Below are 20,742 nucleotides of genomic sequence, written 5' to 3'. Positions count from 1 at the left end.
ACCAGTATATATATATACTTGGTATAATGTATACCAAGACACATTATAATCAGACCTGTTTAAAGTCAAAGACAGAGAGAAAATCTTAAAAGCAACAAAAGAAATGCGATTTGTCACATACAAGGGAGCTTCCATTAGATTATCAGTGACTTTCTTAGCAGAAACTTTGTAGGCTATAATGGAGTAGGAAAATATAATCAAAGAGCTATAAGAAAAACACTGATAACACCAAGAATCCAGCAAAACTGTCCTTCAAAAGGAAGGAGAAATTAAGACTGTCCCAGATAACTGAAATCTGAGGAAGTTCATTACTAGTAGCTCTACTCTACACGAAATGCTAAAGTGGATCTTTTAAGTTCAAATAAAAGGATGGTAGAGAGCAACACAAAGCCTTATGAAAATATGAGGTTCTCCAATAAAAGTAAGTATGTAGACAAATGAAGTGACATGCACTAGTTGCAGACATGGTTCACAGAATTTAAATGTGAACGATTGAAAAAATAACTTTAAATTTGTGCTTATTGGTAAATAATATATAAAGATGTAATTTGTGACAATTATGTAAAGAGAGGAACAGAGCTATAAAGGAGTGGAGTTTTCACATGTGATTGAAGTTATCAGTTTAAAACAGAATGATATAACTTTAAAAAGTTTTATGTAATTCTAGTGACTACTGAAAAGAAAGTATCTTTAGAACACACACAAAAGGAAATGAGAAGATAATCAAAGCATATGTGTGAAAAAAAATCAACAAAACACAAAAGACTGTAGTAAAGAGGGAAAGAAGAACAAAGAAGTTATAAGATATACAGAAAAAAAAAAATGACAATAGTAAGTCCTCTATCAGTAATTAGTTAAAAGGTACATGGATTAAATTACCTCACTGGAAGACATAAATTGAATGGATTAAAAAAAACCAGCATCCAAATATATGCTATCTTCCAGAGACTCACCTTTAAACTAAGGATGCACATAAGCTAAAAGAGGATAAAAAAAGAAATAACATTTTTAAATTAAAATAAAATTAATTTAATTTTAATTTTAAAAAAAGAACTTACAAGAGATAAAGAAGAATGTTATATAATGAAAAAGGGGTCAATTCATCAAGAAGATATAACAATTATAAGTATTTGTACAGCAAACCTCAGAGCTCCTAAAATACAAAGCAAACTTTAACAGAATTGAAGGGGAAAACAGACAGCAACACAGTATTAGTAAGAGACTTCGATGCTCACTTTCAATAATGAATACAATGTCACACAAGACCAAAATGAACACAGACAACTTGAACAAGAGTACAGACCAACAGCACCTAATAGGCACATACAGAACACTTGACAAAGGCAGAATATACATTCTTCTCAAGTACACATGGTATATTCTCCAAGACAGACCATTTCTTAGGCAAAACAAACCTCAACAAATTAAAGATTTAAATCACACAAAGTATCTTATCTGACTGCAACAGAACAAAACTAGCAATCAATGGCACAAGGAAAACTGGAAAACTCACAGAAAGGTGGAAAGTAAACAACACAGTTTTGAAATAGCCAATGAGTAAAAGAAGTCACAAAGGAAATTAGAAAATACCTTGAGACAAATGAACATAAAAAACACAAGATATCAAAATTTATGAGATGTAGCAAAAGCACTAAGAGGGAAGTTTATAGCTATAAATACATATATTAAAAAAGCTAAAAGATCTCTCCTGACTTAATCATTACCTAGTCTACACGTGTAATAAAATATGACCTATACCTTATGAATATGTACAAATATTTGTATCAATAAAACATTTTTTTAAAAGCCAAAAGATCTCATGCAACAACCTAACTTTATACCTCAAGAAACTGGAAAAAAGAAAAACAAATTAATAGGGAAAAAAGAGAAATCCTGAAAGGTTCAGGAAAGAAAAAATGGCTGCATGAGAAGAATGTGACTAATAGTAATTGTTGAAACTTCTCAGCAGCAACTTTGACTATGGGATATCTTACCAATTCAGAAGAAAAATGGTTCAACTTAGAGTTCCATCCCACGTTAAGCCATAAATGACCTAGAATTATAAATTTTTTTATCTTAAAAGTCCTTGAGCAATCTTGGGAGAAAAATGAAGACTTGGAAACAAAAGCAAGGAAAAATGGGATTTAAGAAATCATGGATCAAATCACTTAGAAATATGGGAAATACCAGGCCCCCAGGTGTGCCTCCAATTTAAGGAACTGCTAGTTCAGATGGGATATCACAGACGGTTGGCAGTAACTGAGCATTTGGGAAAGTCATTCATGTGCTGCAAAATCTGTGTGGTCAACTAGAGAAAAAAGTAGCAACAGACAAATAGAAAACAAGATTTTTTTCTGGGTGTTCTATATAAACAGCAATTTTATCTACAAGTCATCACACTTTTCTATCCATGTTCCATAACTTATTTTTATTTTCATTTATTTTCACTGGCTAGCTTTTATACCAACAGTCGAACAGAAGGTATAATCCAAGTTCTATGTGTATCATATGTATCTTTTTCTGGTTTTGGCAAAAAATACTTAAATATATTATTCATATTTACAAAGCTTGTTTTTTTCATCCTGTCTTTCTCATATTGAAGCAGTTTTTAAATATTTCTATTTTCTAATAGATGTTATCAATTGTTATAAGATTTTTTATTACTTTCGTTATCAGTTGGATTAATACGTTTTCTTTATATAACGTTTTATAAACTACTTTTATTTTTTAAAAAGAATAGAAAATAAAGACAATGAATTAAAAAAAATGGCTGTTATTAACTTTGTTATGAAAAAAAAAAAAAAACATATATCACTCTTTGGCTCATCAGTGATCCATTATGACAGTTTCAACAATGTAGGCCTGGACTTCACATTTAACCAAAAATTATGATAGAACTATATTGGAAGAATGGGGACTAGAAGAAATAATAGGTAGAGAATACAATTCTCCAAATATCAAAAGCTAAGATAATATGTGAAATTGGTAAATTAAAAAAGAATAGTATAATCATGTTATTTAAGAGATGAAATAAGTATCAGAAGAACTAAAAGAACTGACAACTGTATCTGGAGATCAGGACCAGAGGTGGTTAGAGATGGAAAACAAAAACCACTGTTTCGTACTGTACATAATTTAATAATATTTGATTTTTTAAGAAACATTTTCAAATGTTTTTAAGAAATATTTTCAAATGTGCAAATATTTTCATGGATAAAAAATTATCTACTTCCAGATCCACTAAACACACACTGTCAGACATTAATCATGAAGTTGACTTAAAAATTCTGAGTTCCTGGCTGGGGGTTTACAGTCCATTGAGTTTAAATAGTAACAGTATGCTGGTTGTAGCATGGACCTCGACGATGATGATCTTTATGCGTGGTTAGAAATGGGGCCTGACTACTGCAGCCTTGTAGTATAGTTTGAAGTCATGCCTCCAGCTTCGTTCTTTTTGCTTAGGATTGTCTTGGGTATATGGGCTCTTTTTGGTTCCATATGAAATTTAAGGTGGTTTTTTCCAATTCTATGAAGAAAGTCAATGTAGCTTGACAGGGATAGCATTGAATCTATAAATTACTTTGGGCAGTATGGCCATTTTCACGATATTGATTCTTCCTAACCATGAGCATGAAATGTTTTTCCATCTGTTTGTGTCCTCCCTTATTTCCTTGAGCAGTGATTTGTAGTTCTCCTTGAAGAGGTCCTTCACATCCCTTGTTAGTTGTACTTCTAGGTATTTTATTCTCTTTGTTGTAATTGTGAATGAGAGTTCACTCATGATTTGGCTCTCTGTCTGTTATTGGTGTATAGGAATGCTTGTGATTTTTGCACCTTGATTTTGTATCCTGAGACTTTGCTGAAGTTGCTTATCAGCTTAAGGAGATTTTGGGCTGAGACGATGGGATCTTCTAAATAAACAATCATGTTGTCTAAAAATGGAGACAATTTGACTTCTTCTTTTCCTAATTAAATTCCTTTATTTCTTTCAATTGCCTAATTGCCCTGGCCAGAACTTCCAATACTATGTTGAGAAGGAGTGGTGAGAGATGGCATCCTAGTTTTGTGCCTGTTTTCAAAGGGAATCCTTCCAGGTTTTTGCCCATTCAGTATGATGTTGGCTATGGGTTTGTCATAAATAGATCCTATTATTTTGAGATACATTCCATTGATAGCTAGCTTATTGAGAATTTTTAGCATAAAGGGCTATTAAATTTTGTCGAAGGCCTTCTCTGCATGTACTGAGATAATTATGGGGTTTTTGTCTTTGTTTCTGTTCATGTGATGGATTACATTTATTGGTTTGTGTATGTTGAACCAGCCTTGCATCTCAGGGAGGTAGCTGACTTCATTGTGATGGATAAGTAATCCAAACAGCATGGTACTGGTACCAAAACAGAGATATAGACCAATGGAACAGAACAGAGGCCTCAGAAGTAACACCGCAGATCTACAACCACCTGATCTTTGACAAGTATGACAAAAACAAGCAATGGGGAAAGGATTCCCTATTTCATAAATGGTGTTGGGAAAACTGGCTAGCCATATGTAGAAAGCTAAAACTGGATCCCTTCCTTACACCTTATACAAAAATTAACTCCAGGTAGATTAAATATTTAAACATAAGACTTAACAACATAAAAACCCTAGAAGAAAACCTAGGCAATACCATTCAGGACATAGGCGTGGGCAAGGACTTCATGACTAAAACACCAAAAGCAATGGCAACAAAAGCCAAAATAGACAAATGGGATCTAATGAAACTAAAGAGCTTCTGCACAGCAAAGAAACTATCAGTAGAGTGAACCAACAACCAAGAGAATGGGAAAAATTTTTGCAATCTCTTCATCTGACAAAGGGCTAACAACCAGAATCTACAAAAAACTTAAACAAATTTACAAGAGAAAAATAAACAACCTATCAGACAGTGGGTGAAGGATATGAACAGGCACTTCTCAAAAGATGACATTTACGCAGCATATGAAAAAGTGCTCGTCATCACTGGTCATTGGGCATTAAAGAAATGAAAATCAAAACCACACTGAGATACCATCTCACGCCAGTTAGAATGGTGATCATTGAAAAATCAGGAGACAACAGATGCTGGAGAGGATGTGGAGAAACAGGAATGCTTTTACACTACTAGTGGGAGTGTAAATTAGTTCAACCATTGTGGAAGAGAGTGTGGCAATTCCTCAAGGATCTAGAACCAGAAATACAATTTGGCCCAGCAATCCCATTACTGACTATATACCCAAAGTATTATAAATCATTCTATTATAAAGAAACACATGCACACATATGTTTATTGCAGCACTGTTCACAATAGCAAAGAATTGAAACCAACCCAAATGCCCATCAACATTAGACTGGATTAAAAAAATGTGGCACATATACACCATGGCATACTATGCAAGTATAAAAAGGGATGAGTCCCTTTGCAGGGACATGGATAAGGCTGGAAACCACCATTCTCAGCAAGCTGACACAAGACCAGAAAACCAAATACTGCATGCTCTCACTCATAAGTGGGTGTTGAACAACACGGACACAGGGAGGGAAACATAATACACTAGAGCCTGTCGGGGGCTGGGGGACTAGGCGAGGGATAGCAGGGGCTGGGCGCATAAGGGAGGGATAGCATTAGGAGAAATATCTAATATAGATGATGGGGTGATGGATGCAGCAAACCACCATGGCATGTGTATTCCTATGTAACAAATCTGCATGTTCTATACATGTACCCCAGAACTTAAAGTATAATTTAAAAAAAATGGAACCTGAGAGCTGCCAACTTCAGTCAACTTGTCTTTTGAAAGTAACTTTTATCAACTTCATGAGATTAGAAATTTAAAAACCTATAAAATTATCTCTCAGTTTGATTTAGAGACAATGCTTTACTAAACATTCATCAATTTTAGTATCATGTTATGAAAAAACTCCTCATGTTTTCCTGATAAAATCATCATCAAGATGAGTGAGCTGTCACACAATGTGTAACTGTGGTAGATACAGATTCTGGGCCTCTCCAGGAATGGTAGGAGTTTAGAGTCCAATGACATCCCATGGCAAAGAATATTGAATTAAAGAAGGCATTTCCAACTTGCCTATGAGGAAAACAATGGCAATACTAGAATACAAGGGACAAAGGCTGTTTTTAAACCAAAAAGAAATTCACTTTTAACCAAACTACTTCATAGGTAGTCTACCACATCCTGTTCAAATATTTTTAGCAATAGGAAAGGTCCATGATAATGTCAGAGAAATAATAAAAAGGGCAATGATTGACAACCAGGCATTATTTAAAAATATATACTTAAAATGAATTTGAGATAACAAAGAGAATAGAGTGTTAGTTAAGAGTTGTGATGAATTTTAATAATCCATGGTCCTGGGAATTCCATTAATTCTGCCTCCGGCTTCCTCCTCACAGACAGAAAGATATAGACATATAATTTTTTTTTTTTTTTGGTCACTGCTGTTGTTTGATTTTCCCCACATTAATCAAAGTTAGCTCAGCTACAGTCATTGCAATACTAGCACTTATTAATATCTAGTGAGAGCAAAACAAAGTTGAGGTAAATCGACTATTGAAGATAATCTTAAAAGTTAAATAACAATAACAGTATTATTTATGATGAGCTTAAATAACAATCATTCTATAAGTCAGGTGAACTCTCAACTTTAATTAAAAGTTGAATGAAAAACTCTCTAAAACCAAGTGAGTCTGGACAAATATATTCACATATAATGAGTCTTTAAAAGGACTCACTAATTTCAAGCACTAGTTGTATTTTCTGCTCATAACATATATTCATGTGGATCTCCAAACAGCATGTTTTTTAAAAAAGAGCCAGAGATTAAAGAGAGAGTTGGCAGAAAGTAGCAGATCAAGTCCTAAAATAATAGTTAACATTAGGGGTTTGGGATGCATTAACCCATCTAGTCCCCACAGCAATGACATGAGGCCGGTTCTATGATTCTCCTCACTTTACAGCTGAGCAAACTAATGTACAACCAAATAAAGTAACCTGCCCAAGGCCACCATTTCAATGTGGTACTTCCTTTTCATGGACTTTGTAATTAAGACAGGAGACAAATATTTTGCCTTACACAGTCATGTTTACATCCACAGCTCTTCTGGATCCTTCCCTTGGTATTTAATAATGAAGCTACGTGACCTAGCAGTTCATGAGTGTTTGCTGGTGCTTTTATTTACCTGTTTATGAAGCATCACTATGTATCTTGTTCAGGACTGAAGCCAGGGATTTATTTATAAGAGAAGATTAGGGCAGCACTTACACTCTCAAACTAGCCTCACGTAGACTGGGCAGCCAATTCTGCTTTGATCAGATTCTTAAGAATACAAAATAAGAAAAATCCAATACCACTATTTAAAGTGGTAAATAGCTTCTGTTTTTACAAACGATTGTAACTAAATCCACACTATGTAATGTTTCCATAAGAAGCAAAACCACTTTTGGTACCATAGAGCTGTAGGGAAGCTTAGATATTGGTCAATGTCTTCATTTTCTGGATGAAGAACCTGAAGCTCAAGGAAGTTATATGATTTGCCTAAGATCGTGATGCTCTTTAGTGGCAGGCCCATAACTCAAATGTAGGTCTCTAACCTCCCATGCAAGTGTTTGTTTTTCTTTTTTTTTTTTCAATTTTTAAGAAAGAGCTTAACAGATTATATTGAAATGTGAATCTAATAAATCATCTAAATGATTGATAATACTGAAGGTAGACATAATGATCTTACCTGTAAGAACCGTATATCACTTTCTGGCAGTCAACTAACAAAAATTTCTGTTCCATTTTTCCATGGAATTTTGCCCCGGTTTTAAAAAGATAATCTTGGCCTTTTACTGTTCGTACTCGAATATTCTAGAATTATATATAAATAAAAAGCAAAAATTATGGCTAGGAAAACAGTATTTTGAAAACCAAAATCCATATATGATAGAATCATAATGCAAAAAAAAATTGAAATAATTAAAAAATACTCCCAAATATTAAATCCTTAAGAAAAGTAATCATTTAAAATATACATTTCAACATAGCTTAAATAGGAGATTTCATTTTATTTTTACATAGAATGGCATCAAAAATCACTCAGGATCTGACTATAATAAGCCCTTTTGGGTTATAATGCCTTGATGATAAATTAACTAAAGTTAAAATTAACCTTTAAAAAGTCAAAAATAACAGAAAATACTATGCCAAATGATTCTGATACACAATACATACTGAACCATAGAAGCACCTGAGTCATTGCTTTCAAAGCTGTGCATGGAAAACTGATATATTAAATATTAATCAATAAAAGCACAATATAAAGCCCTCATGAAGATGTGCTTTCTGTCACATTCTGAAAAGTACAGGGGAGCTTTCTGTGATCAGTCATCCCATAACCTTAAATATGGATACTTTTTTCTTTTTAACTTTTATATTCATCTATCTTAACATGCCTTAAATTTGACTGAGTTGAAAATGACACACAAAATACTTGAGAAAAAACACATAATTCTTACCCTGAGACGCTGAACTGAACAACCTTGTTTCTCAGTCATATTTAGAAAATGATTAAAATTGGACTCATCAAGCAGAATGTATACAGATACTCCTCGGGTTGATGCCTCAACTATTTCTTTGAAAATGTCCACATCTGTAAATATATCCATCACTAAAGCAATGACCTGTTAAAGATAAGAATATGAAACAATTTTAGATCCTTAATAGAGAACGATTAAGAAATTGTTTACATTCAGTAAAGGTCAGATAAAATAAAATCATTAATTATAGAAATGTACATATATGTAATATATATGTACATACAAATATTCATTTCATTTTCTAAAATAGATAAAATCATATTAAAAATAAGCTAATAACTATATGTAGATTTGTAACACTATGTCGTTTTCATGTTAGCTTTAATTTAAATAAAATCTGCATTCCTGTAGGATTTTGAAAAATGGGCGAATCCAAATCATGGATTTCAAGACTGCCTATAAGGTAGACAAATGGGACAAGGTTGAAATCAGTGTTACAATTTCTCTTAAGAGATATTTCCAGGGGAAAGTAGGATTTTTTATACCAGTCATTAAGAATAAAGGTCTTCAGGAACTGAGACAGAGAAAAAAAAAATCCTAGAAATAGAAATATACCTAGGAAAAGATGAAAGATGGAGAAAGAGTATAAGATGACTTGAAGACTAAAAAATTAAACATACAGTTGTTCCTCGGTTTACTGGGAGAATGGTTCCAGGACCTCTGCATATACCAAAATCTGTACATACTCAAGTCCACAGTCAGCACTGAAGAGCCTGCGCATATGGAAAGCAGCCTTCCATATATGTGAGTTTCACACTCCATAAATACTGGGATATTCTACCCATGTTTGGTTGAAAAAAAATCTGCATATAAGTGGATAGAAGCAGTTCACACCCATGTTGTTTAATGAGTCAACTGTACTTGCCTAAAATGAGTTTAGCAGATAAAATAAGCAAAAGAAAAAAGTGAATTAAAAAGGGGATATAATTGAGAAGGAAATACCCTAAAGAACAGGTCCCTAAGACGTAGAGTCTGTGTCGATTGTTGAAATGAAAGTAAAATACTGCTAGAAGAAGGGGAAAAATCATTTAAGAAGTTGTCCCCCTTCCACGTGCCAGTCGTATTTATTGACCACCTACTATGGACCATGCAAGAAAAACAAAATTCTGCCCTTGTGAAGCTTATATTTTCTAGTGGGGGAAGACATAATAAATAATAAAGATAAGTCAATTATGTAACAAGCTATAAGTTTTTTGGGGAAAAAAATAGAGCAGAATAGGGATCATGGGTTCCTGGAAATTCAGAAGGGAAGGTCTTTTTGAGACAGTGCCCTTTGAACAGAAGTAAAAGGAAATGACATTATCCATATTGCTATCTTCAGGAAGATTGATGCAGGCGGAGGAAACAAGCAACTCGGCTCTGGCAAGACAAAAAACAGAAAGGAGACAGCAGGAATGAAATGAGAATGAGACAATTATCACAGTGTCTTAAAGGCATTAAAAGCCTTAAGTATTTTTTTTCTGAATAAGACTGTAAGCTATTAAAAGGCTTTGAGTTGAAGTAATAAAGTGATCTGGTTATATTTTGAAAGGCTTGTTCTGGCTACTGTGTTAAGAACAGGATTGTTAAAATGGTGTTAACAAGGATGGAAACAAGGAGGCCAGTTACAACTACCAGGGCAACTTAAGTGGGAGGTGATGATGTATAGGACCAGGCTGGTAGTGTCACTGATGAAGAAAAATGGTCAGAAACTGGATATATTTGAGTACAAACATCTTGTGGATGGATTGAATATAAGATATGAGAGAAAAGGGAGAAAAAGTGAAGAAGACCAAGTGCTGGGACATTCCAAGTTAAGAAGAATGTTAAAATTAACATTTCAAGTTAATTTCAAATACCAGAAAAACTACCAGCAAAGGAGACTGAGGAAATAAAGGACAGGTGGAATCCTGAACACCAATAAAGACAGTACATTTGTAGGAAGGAGGGTGAACTCGAGAGGTTCTGATCCTACTGTTAGGCCAAGAATAGTTTTAGTGGAGAGGGAACAGCAAAAGCCTCAGTGGAAGGCTTAATTGAGAATCGGGGCAGATACTAGATACAGCAGATATAGAAAACATTTTTCAGTAATTTGGCTACAATAGGAAGCAGAGAAATTGAGCAGTAGGTGGGGGTAAAGCTGAATCAGAAGAAGTTATACTTTTTATTTTTTAACTGACATTAAGTTGCATGTAATTAGCATGTACAACATGATGCTTAGAGAATCAACCTAGGTGCCCATCAACAGATGTGCAAGGAAAATGTGGGGTGTGTGTGTGTGTGTGTGTGTGTGTGTATAAATGAATACTATTCAGCCATAAAAGAATGCAATTATCCTATTTGTTACATTTGTTAGAATGGAGGGCATTATTTTAAGTGAAATAAGGTAAACACAGAAAGACAAATACTGCATGATATCACTCATATGTAGAATCTAAAAACATGTTGCTTTAAGGTGACAGAAATAATGGTATGTCTTTATGCTAATAAAATGTTACATTAGAATGAAATTAATAGTGCAAGACAAGGTGGGAGGTGAGGTGGAGAAGGGGAGAATGTCTGGAGCAATGTCTTTTAGCAGGCAAAAGGTATAGAGTCTAGTGCAAACGTAAAATAATTATATATATATTTATTTTATATATATTAGATATATGTATATCTATATATATCACAGATATATATCTATATGTATCACTGATATATACATATTTATATATATGACAGTGATAAATATAGTTGCATCATAGTGCACTATATATATATCACAGATATATATATTTATATAGCACGGATTTATCTATTTGTATATATCACAGATATATGTATCTATTTATATACATCACTGATATATCTATTTATATATATATATAATCACAGTGATAAAATATAGCACAACGTTGTGCACTATATTTTATAGTGCAAACGTAAAATAAATATATATTTTACATTTGCACTAGACTGTGAGAGATATATATATATATACACATATATATATATATACATATATATGTGTATATATATCCTTACTCTCTGTGAGATATATATAGATATACACATATATATATGTATATATACACATATATATATGTGTATATCTATATATATCTCACAGAGAGTAAGGACCAGTAATTAACAGTCTATTATATGAAGCCAAAGGGGCAAGTATAAAGGTGGAGATGCTGGTGGGGAGACAGTGTGGCAGTGGTGCTGTGGATGTTCTCTTCTGGGTTCTTTGATTTTCTCAATGTAGCAGGAAGCAAGGTCTTCAACTCAGAGTGAAGATTCCAGAAGACATTTTAAAGATCTGAGAAAAAGGGCACTATATAGTCATCTAGGAGAGTCAAAAACAAAATAGACTAAGAAAATATAATATGGTTGCCGGTTAGCTTTAAGACTCAACAGGTCATAAATTTAATATGGGACCAGTCAATGTGGTTGTGAGTTATTCTTCAGCCATGTTTAGTGGCATGGCTGTAGAATGGCGTAGACAGAGAGTTTGCTTTAGCCATGGCTGTGGTGCCATGAGTGTGTAACAAACTGAAAGAGGGCAGGGAAATTGAAGGTATATATAATGTGTAGTGGCTGAAATGACTGATATATAAAGGAAAGAAGATGTCATGAATGTGAGAGGCAGTGAAATGAGGATAGGATAGATGAGTTTTAGAACCTACTGGCACTGAAGAACATTACCTATTAAATGATTATTGTTCAAGATTAATATGTAGCTCATCTTTAAAATATACATGTTAATACAGTTACAGATGAAAACATCATACCTTATATTTACTTCCCATTATAATGGATGGAAAAAATGGTCATGAATAATAATTGTTGAAGATAGTTGATTGTACATAAGGGCTCCATATACTATTCTTCTACTTTTGAAACTTTTTATAACATAAAGTTTAAAAAAACTAAAAAGATAAGAATATTTTTTACTAACAGATACTAGAGATGGTAGGCAACAAATAGAAACAGAGGTGGTAGTCGGATGAACAGTGCTGAAAAGAGTGACAGAGACCAGGGAACAAAAATTGTAAAGAAATTAAAGGGAATGGATGACCTGAGAATAGGCAAATGGTAACATACAGCATAATGTAATGGATACATTGTGAATATGTTAGAAGATGAGCAAAGTTATGGATAACATAGGAAATCATTTCTATTTACTCTAATTACAGTGTTTAAACAAAATACTGGACCATGCTCAAATGCTATCTGTGATGACATTCTTCCAACTACCTGTGAAACGTACTATCAGATTTTCTCTAGAAAGAAAAATTTCAATCATTCCAGTAGCTTCCCACAATCTTTTTCTAATTTATAAATGGTATGAAGTGCCAGATGTAGGGAGAAACTAGTGATAACAATCTCATCCATGTTTGAGACTACTTTTCATAAAGTCAAAAACACAAAAGTCTTAAAATCATACCCAAAATTATTAATGTAATGCATTAGCTATGCATTAATATGGGCATTAACATTTTTTGAGTCCATATTATACACTTATTTTACAAAATAACTTTTAAAAATATATGTCTGTTACAGTCTGGTACTAATTTTTTAACCAGAGCTTTTTTTGAATACAGAAACAATATTATAAAACATGGTATTCTTTAATTAGCATATCTAAAAATTTATTTTTAATTTGCCAGATAGTCTCATGCAACACATTACTTTAGATAGACATTGGATGTGAACAAAAACACATTACTAGGATACATAAAGGGTTTTGTTTGCAAAAAATAATTGAAGTCAATCAGCCAATGGATGTTTCTGTCACACTAAAGGCAAAACAAATGACAGTCTTTCTTGCATGACAAATGATATGCTGGATCAGGATCCAGAAGACTAGATGACACATCTCTGAGAAGCTTATCTGATGTCAACCAAGCCAGGTTGCTTTTCAGGGCTTCTGTTTTTTTGTACTCTCAGTCGATGTGTGAAATAAATTTTTTGAAATCTACAGTAACTTTCAGCTATGCTGAGAAAGGCAAAATAAAATGTAGCTTTTTTTTTTTTGTTTAAATGGTGTGTTACATTCCTGGGAAAGAATAATAATTAGAAATGAGGATCGCCAAACTTGATCTGAAATTATTACATGGTTCGTTAGTTATCAAAATTGCACTGTGTTGAACACATGGCCACAATCGCTGTATATAATTGGAGAAAAATTACATGCCTGATCAGCATAGGCTTTTCAAAACGTACATCAATCGATTATATTAATACAGAAACCAGTTATATTAATTGGTATTCATTAAAGTACCATGACAGTATATATATTTCTTAATTTTTTTCTTGCTTCTTCATTAATTCTTGTCATGAATTCACAATTCTCGTCACAAATTCACAATTCTTGAATTGTAATTTGAAAAGGTAAATAAAGAAATGCATTCATCAGAAACATGAGACTTAGAAAACTTTTAGAATGATATCCCAGGTCATTAAGACTTAAGTAAAATTTCCCATCTTTTAGTATTAAAGATTTCCAAGATTGTGACCCAGGGACATTCATTTTCACTTATCTTTCTTACCATACTAAATTTTCCTGAAGTGGTCCATACCCCGGAGGTCACCAACAGTATATATTATATACACAGTCAATTTGTATTTTGATAAGTTCAGATGCATTACACAATTTAAAGCCATTCAAAAAAGTACATCATCAAGTGTTAAGTAATATAAACTGGCTATATATACATGATTGTAAAGGTGGGCATACAGTAGAATGAACTAGACAATAGGGCTTCATGGATAAGCCATAAATAATGAGTAAAATTATTTTTAGCCATCCACAGAGCAAGGCTAGCATTGCTAAGATACAGAGGCAAAGGTAAAAAAGATGAGATTAATAACCTAAAAAATGTTTATTGAATTAACATACAGTTAAATACAAAGATCATTATGCTCATAAATATGAAATAAATTTTGTTACATAGGATTTATACAGATTATAAAAGATCTTGAAAATTTGCTTCATTATTACATTTGGTCTGGAGACCAATAAAAGTGCTAGAAAAGAGAGTATCTATCAAAACAGTGTGTTGGGAAAATGTGTCTGAAAGTAATACGCATACTGAAAATATCTAAGTTCTACTGAGTCATATAATTGCGTGAGAATGTAAAGCCTTATGATTTTTACTGTAATTTAATAAATGCACCAAATAACCAAAAAGTGTGGTAGAAACCAATAAGAAAAATGACAATACATGATAGATTTCATAGAAAACATTCATCACAATGTTGACATTGAAAACTTGCATTTCCTTATAAATATGCTTCACTATCTTCAGTATTTTATGTTGAATCCTACATTGTTTGTCCCTTTGTAGTCTATTGCAATACAGAGCTATTAGCAATATGCTTTTGTATGACCTAGATACTTAACGAAATTTAAGTGTACCTTAGGTTAATGTTCTTTAGTCACATACTGTCATTATCACCCCCACAACTGCATATTATATCTTTTATGTTTCATTTGAGGGGATTCGGACTTCCTTTGTAATTGCCTATATACAGAGAGGAGAATTTATTTTTTCCAGCAGAAGAAAAACTAACAGGGAGCTCGAATTTAAAAAAAAATGATTAATGGAGCTCTATACTAACAGTATTCTTAACAATATTCAACACAACTGAAAAACTTTTAAGAATTAAATAACAGAAATAAAAGGAAATGATCACTTAAGGGACATATATTTCCAAGTCTGTAAACCCTGTCAAAAACAGTGTGCTAAATGATTTCAGGAAAAAAAAAATGAGGTTGATATAAAGAAGTACCTTTGGCCCAAATCCTTCGATAGCCTAAATAAGAGTATGTATTTTGCATGAAATTTATATATAATATACTGTGTGCACTGCAGTATTGTTTAGTAACTTATAGCTTTACATTATAGATGTATTAATAACTTCTCAGATATTTAAGAATCTATCCTAATTGCTATATCTATATATGTACTAGTTTGGTCTGCCATAAATTATTTTGGGAAAGTTACTGAAATGATTTTGAGTCTCACACACCTCTAAATATAATAAACAAATAAATCAGAGAATATCTTGCATATACCAGGTTCCAAAATTCTATGGTTTCAATAACCATTCATTCACTCCAGATTATGATGGATAAAATAATATAGACATAGATTTAAAGTGATATCATAAAAGAGTATTAGAGCTTCATTTATATATACTGAAATATGGGAACTGAGTCACACTAGACATCTTGGCAACCTGTTATTCAAAGTTGATTTATATATCACGAGGTGGATACAAACACAACTTGTTATCTATAGTCCCAATTGTAAATAATGAGATCTCACTAATTCTTTAGCAATTGGATTAAAAGGTACATTGTACATAGCTTGCTTGGTGATATCTAGGGTACTGTAACAAAAGTCAATTGGAAATGTCAGGGCATGTTTGGGTTTTCTGTTATGGCAACATTAATTTACAGAACGAATACTAGCATACATAGAGCAACTCAGAAGGGAATTTGCATACATTATTTTCCACATTCTTTGCATCGTATCATAGGCTTGAAAACACTTAATGCCACAAAAAATAAATCACGTTTTTACCTTTGTCCAATTTAAGCAAATCTTTATATCAGCTCTGTGCAAGTAGGCATCTTTGCTTTTTACAGTAACTTTTGCTCTAATAAGGAAATCCACAAGGAATTAGGAGGAAAAAGAAAGAGTAGGCCTAAAAGACACTGCAAAGACGAGGCATAGTTTTTTTTAATGATTTCAACAATTCAATCGTCTTTCATATTCTAAATTCCTCACTACTTCCTGAAAAGTTACTTTTTTTGAAACTTAGTCTGGTAAATGTCCCAAGCACAGGCCCTCAAAGCCAAGATGTCAGAGGATCGGGATGGAGTAATCAGTGGTGGAAAAATAAGCTCAAGACCTCTCAGCCTCTCCTATATTAGAATAAGCTAGCTCTGTGATCACACAAATCATGCACCTTATAAAGAATAAGAGGAAGCTCGGCTCAGAGTTACACCATTTGAGGGGATGCTGGCAGAGAGAAAGGAGGCAACGCCAAAGTAGATTTTGTTCAACCAGAAAACAATTATGCTCCTAACTTTGTGCACAATCCAAATCTCAGTATGTCAGAAGGATGTTGATATGGTTTGGCTGTGTACCCATCTAAATCTCACCTTGAATTGTAGTTCCCATAATCCCCACAAATATTGTGGGAGGAACCTGGTGGGAAGTAACTGAATCATGGGGGTGGTTACCTCCATGCTGTTCTTGTGTGAATTAGTTCTCCCAAGGACTGATGGTTTTATAAGAGGCTTTCCCCCACTTCACTCTGTACTCCTCTGAGTTGCTGCCATGTGAAGAAGGACGCGTTTGCTTCCCCTTGTGCCATGATTGTTAAGTTTCCTCAGGCATCTCCCGTCCTGCAGAACTATGTCAATTAAGCTTCTTTCCTTTATAAATTATCCAATCTCAGATATTTTTCCATAGCAGCATGAGAACGGACTAATACAGATGTTCTTTAAAATAAAGATGTGTGCTGTTACTACAGAGATAGAAATCCTAGTGTTTTCTGACTTGCTGCTACTGAAGTACCAGACCCAGTTTTAGTTAAATTCCGGCAGTATTTGTAAAAATGTAAGGAGAAATATATTTATTTGAAAGTAATAATCGACTTTACTAGGAAACTATGAAGCATTCATAATTTTTCAAAGTGTATGTTTTAGTATTCTAATACTTCATTATCATAGAATCACTTCATTAGGAATGAGTATCAAAATGTAATATTTATATATGACTTTTTTCCTTCATTCTCAATTTCATGATTAAAATTGTCAAACCTACAATTTTAATAATAAAATTGAAAAGTTTGCCAGGCGTGGTGGCTCAAGCCTGTAATCCCAGCACTGTGGGAGGCCGAGGCGGGTGGATCACGAGGTCAAGAGATCGAAACCATCCTGGTCAACATGGTGAAACCCCGTCTCTACTAAAAATACAAAAAATTAGCTGGGCATGGTGGCACGTGCCTGTAATCCCAGCTACTAAGGAGGCTGAGGCAGGAGAATTGCCTGAACCCAGGGGGCGGAGGTTGCGGTGAGCCGAGATCGCGCCATTGCACTCCAGCCTGGGTAACAAGAGCGAAACTCCGTCTCAAAAAAAAAAGAAAAGAAAAGTTGAAGGAAGAATACAAATATCTGTAACCCAGCACTAGTATTTTTAAATGTTAAAATTTTGTCATATTGAATTTTACAGATATTTAGTGACACGGGGTCAAAATTCAGAGTAAAAACTGGGATACATCTGACAAGGCTATATTTTTTAACAAGAGTTACAGAGTTTGGGGTGGAATTTTTTAAGAGACTTTTTTAGTTATGCATTAAAAGTAATAAACATTTTTCTGCTTAATTTCTTAAAAGCTATTAATTTTTCACTTTTGTACTATAAATGTATACATAATTAGTCATTTTCACTGGTGGTGGTTAAAAGAAAACTTATTACAGGGAAAATGAGTAATAATTATTATTTTAGATTGTTAATTTGAACTAAGAAAGCCTACTCAAAATTCTGACCAAGGTAAAAATTCTGAACAAGAAGGCAAAAGGGACGTCGTTATATATTTTTAATTTTCTCTAGCTTTTTTATTTTCACCAATCATGAATACAAGCATGCATTAAAATGAGAAAGGATTAAATCATTAATTTAATTATGTAAAGAAGACATTGGGAGGAGAATATTTAAAAATATCATTTTAGAGTTAAGTGAAAACTTTAGTTGTAAATAAAACCTTTGAGTTGGAATAAAACATATTTGAACTTCCTAAACATGTGTTTTATAATTATTGAGTTAGTTAGATCTTTCCATAATTAACTACTCAGCTTGAGAGTATTTACTCTGCTATACCTAGTTTCTGAGGTAGTTATAACTGAAATATTCAGGTATTCAATAAATTTTTGTTGGGATGCAGTATCTACACGGCACCTGTTCTTGAAGAGTATACAGTACTGAGACTCATTCACAGAATTATAAATCATTATGACATTTGCCATAAAATGTACATAACACAGTAGAACAAACTACTGTAAGAGAATAATTGCTTATGACTAAGAATTATGTGTCATCAGTAGCTAGAGCCTGCATTGAGTGAGGCATCCCTGTGGATCTTGTTTAATAAAGGAAATGAGACCGCCTTCTAAAAATTAAATGTCAAGAAATGAAAGCACTGGCATTCAAAGTCCCTTAGCAGAGAGCAAGGTCTGCAAGATGTAATAATAGCCAGATGAAAGATAGTAACATAACATATAAAAGTAGACATTTCAGTAGAAAAATGTGGAAGTTGGTTGGTAAGTCATGCAAATAAAGTAGAGTCACAGAGACAAATACTGCCCATGTTCATCTGTGTACTATCCAGAAGAGAGGAGGGGTATCAAAAGGCATGAACTTGATCCTTCTATAGTATTGGCTAGGTATATTTGATTTAGTAATGGCATCTGAGCCAGATGCATTTTAAACATCCTATTAGCTGCTCTTGTTCTGATTTTATAGCTTTAAAGTATATTGGGACTTAGTGTATATATTGTCACAAAAAGAGAATGAGCCAGTTGGAAAACACCAATCTGAAGGCTATCGAGCAGTTGCAACTGGCACTGTAAAATGAAATTATTTTGTCAGACATCAGTGTTCCAAGCTTAGTCAATATGAATTTGTGAATCAGGCTTTTACTTCTTAAGTTTAAGGTTCAGAATCTAGATATTGGCAAAGTGACTAAAGAAAAAAAAATTTCCCCCCGAGACCACTTGGTAGATAGCTTTTTCTCAGTAATGTAATTTTCCATGGTCCTGAGATAGCGATTATTTTGTACTTTAGTGATATAAACGGGTGTCTGTCATGAAAAATGGAGTGAAGGGCATTGCAGGAAGAAAGAAAAAGAGGGAGGAAAGGAGTAAGAATTCCTCTATGTACGGAAAATTGAAAAACAGTGCATGAAGAGGCGGATGGGTTTGGGGAATAGGAGCAGACTCATTAGGACGGTTCGACAGCAAAGCAGCACTGCAGCAGGAACAGCTAGAGGCCCAATGTTGTTGGGAAATGGAATTCTATGAAGAAAGAGATCGTGATAAAGCTAGGAAGACTGTAACGGTAAATTTGCCCCAGATTGCAGAGGAAAGTCCTTGAATGCTAGGCTAACTATGGATTCTACAAGGCACAAGGAACCATTCATAACTTTATACTCAAAGAATTACATGATTAAAACAATACCTGAGAAGATTAATGTGTTTGTATACATAGGATGAGTCAGAAATGGGGATTTCTGCTGTAGGTAGAGGAGTTAGGGGGTTTCAGTCCTAGACTAGCATAAGATGCCAATGTGGATGGCGAAAGCAGGAATAAAGGAGTTGGAGGGTGGGAGGTAAAGTTGTAAAGGACGATGTGACAAGCAAGACTCAATGGCTAATTGCTTCTGATGGACAACAGAGAAATCTTTAGTGTGTAGGGACCTCCATTTCATGGAAAATTATTGTAGCATTATAAGAACACTTAAAATTCAAAAGTAGTATTTCATTTTTCTGCATAAGGTAAGGAAAGCCATCAGACTAAGTCAAAACAATGTGATAAAAAGTTATGTTACTTTTTAATCTACCTACCTATTGATCCATCTAACCATTCATCCATCTATCCATCTTCACATCCACCCATGTAACTATCTGTGCTTCCTTTTTTTCTTTAAACTATAAGAACTCAGGAATTTTTACGCAGGAAGTAGGTTTGACTCAGGATTAGAGATTCCTCAGTTTATAATAGAGAGATGGGTTCTGACATAAATGCCCAAACAGCATTCAAAGAGACTGATGAATTGATAAGAAGAATGCAAAAAGACCAGAAATCAGCATAAGAAAAAAATTCGATAATCCCAGCACTTTGGGAGGCCGAGAAGGGTGGATCACGAGGTCAAGAGATTGAGACCATCCTGGTCAACATGGTGAAACCCCGTCTCTACTAAAAATATAAAAATTAGCTGGGCATGGTGGCGCATGCCTGTAGTCCCAGCTTCTCGGGAGGCTGAGGCAGGAGAATTGCCTGAACCCAGGAGGTGGAGGTTGTGGTGAGCCGAGATCGTGCCATTGCACTCCAGCCTGGGTAAAAGAGCGAAACTCCGTCTCAAA

The 20,742-nt window shown here is 33.8% G+C and overlaps 1 protein-coding gene across 2 annotated transcripts in view; it reads right to left on the bottom strand.

Annotated features, from left to right (window-relative positions):
- FAM83B (family with sequence similarity 83 member B) overlaps positions 1-20,742 on the bottom strand; it is a 97,374-nt gene that overhangs the window by 6,272 nt on the left and 70,360 nt on the right. For both annotated transcript variants that reach the window (XM_037743617.1, XM_017542918.2), the window contains exons 3-4: positions 8,538-8,702; positions 7,766-7,890 (exon numbers count right to left, since the gene is read on the bottom strand). In XM_037743617.1, coding sequence (XP_037599545.1) covers positions 7,766-7,890; positions 8,538-8,702 — 290 coding nt within the window. The remainder of the gene's footprint in view (positions 1-7,765; positions 7,891-8,537; positions 8,703-20,742) is intronic.

This window comes from Cebus imitator, unplaced genomic scaffold (assembly GCF_001604975.1).
Source record: "Cebus imitator isolate Cc_AM_T3 unplaced genomic scaffold, Cebus_imitator-1.0 Scaffold148, whole genome shotgun sequence".
NCBI lineage: Eukaryota > Metazoa > Chordata > Mammalia > Primates > Cebidae > Cebus > Cebus imitator.
The sequence above is the reverse complement of the archived record's forward strand: the minus strand, read 5'-3'. Positions and strand labels throughout refer to the sequence as shown.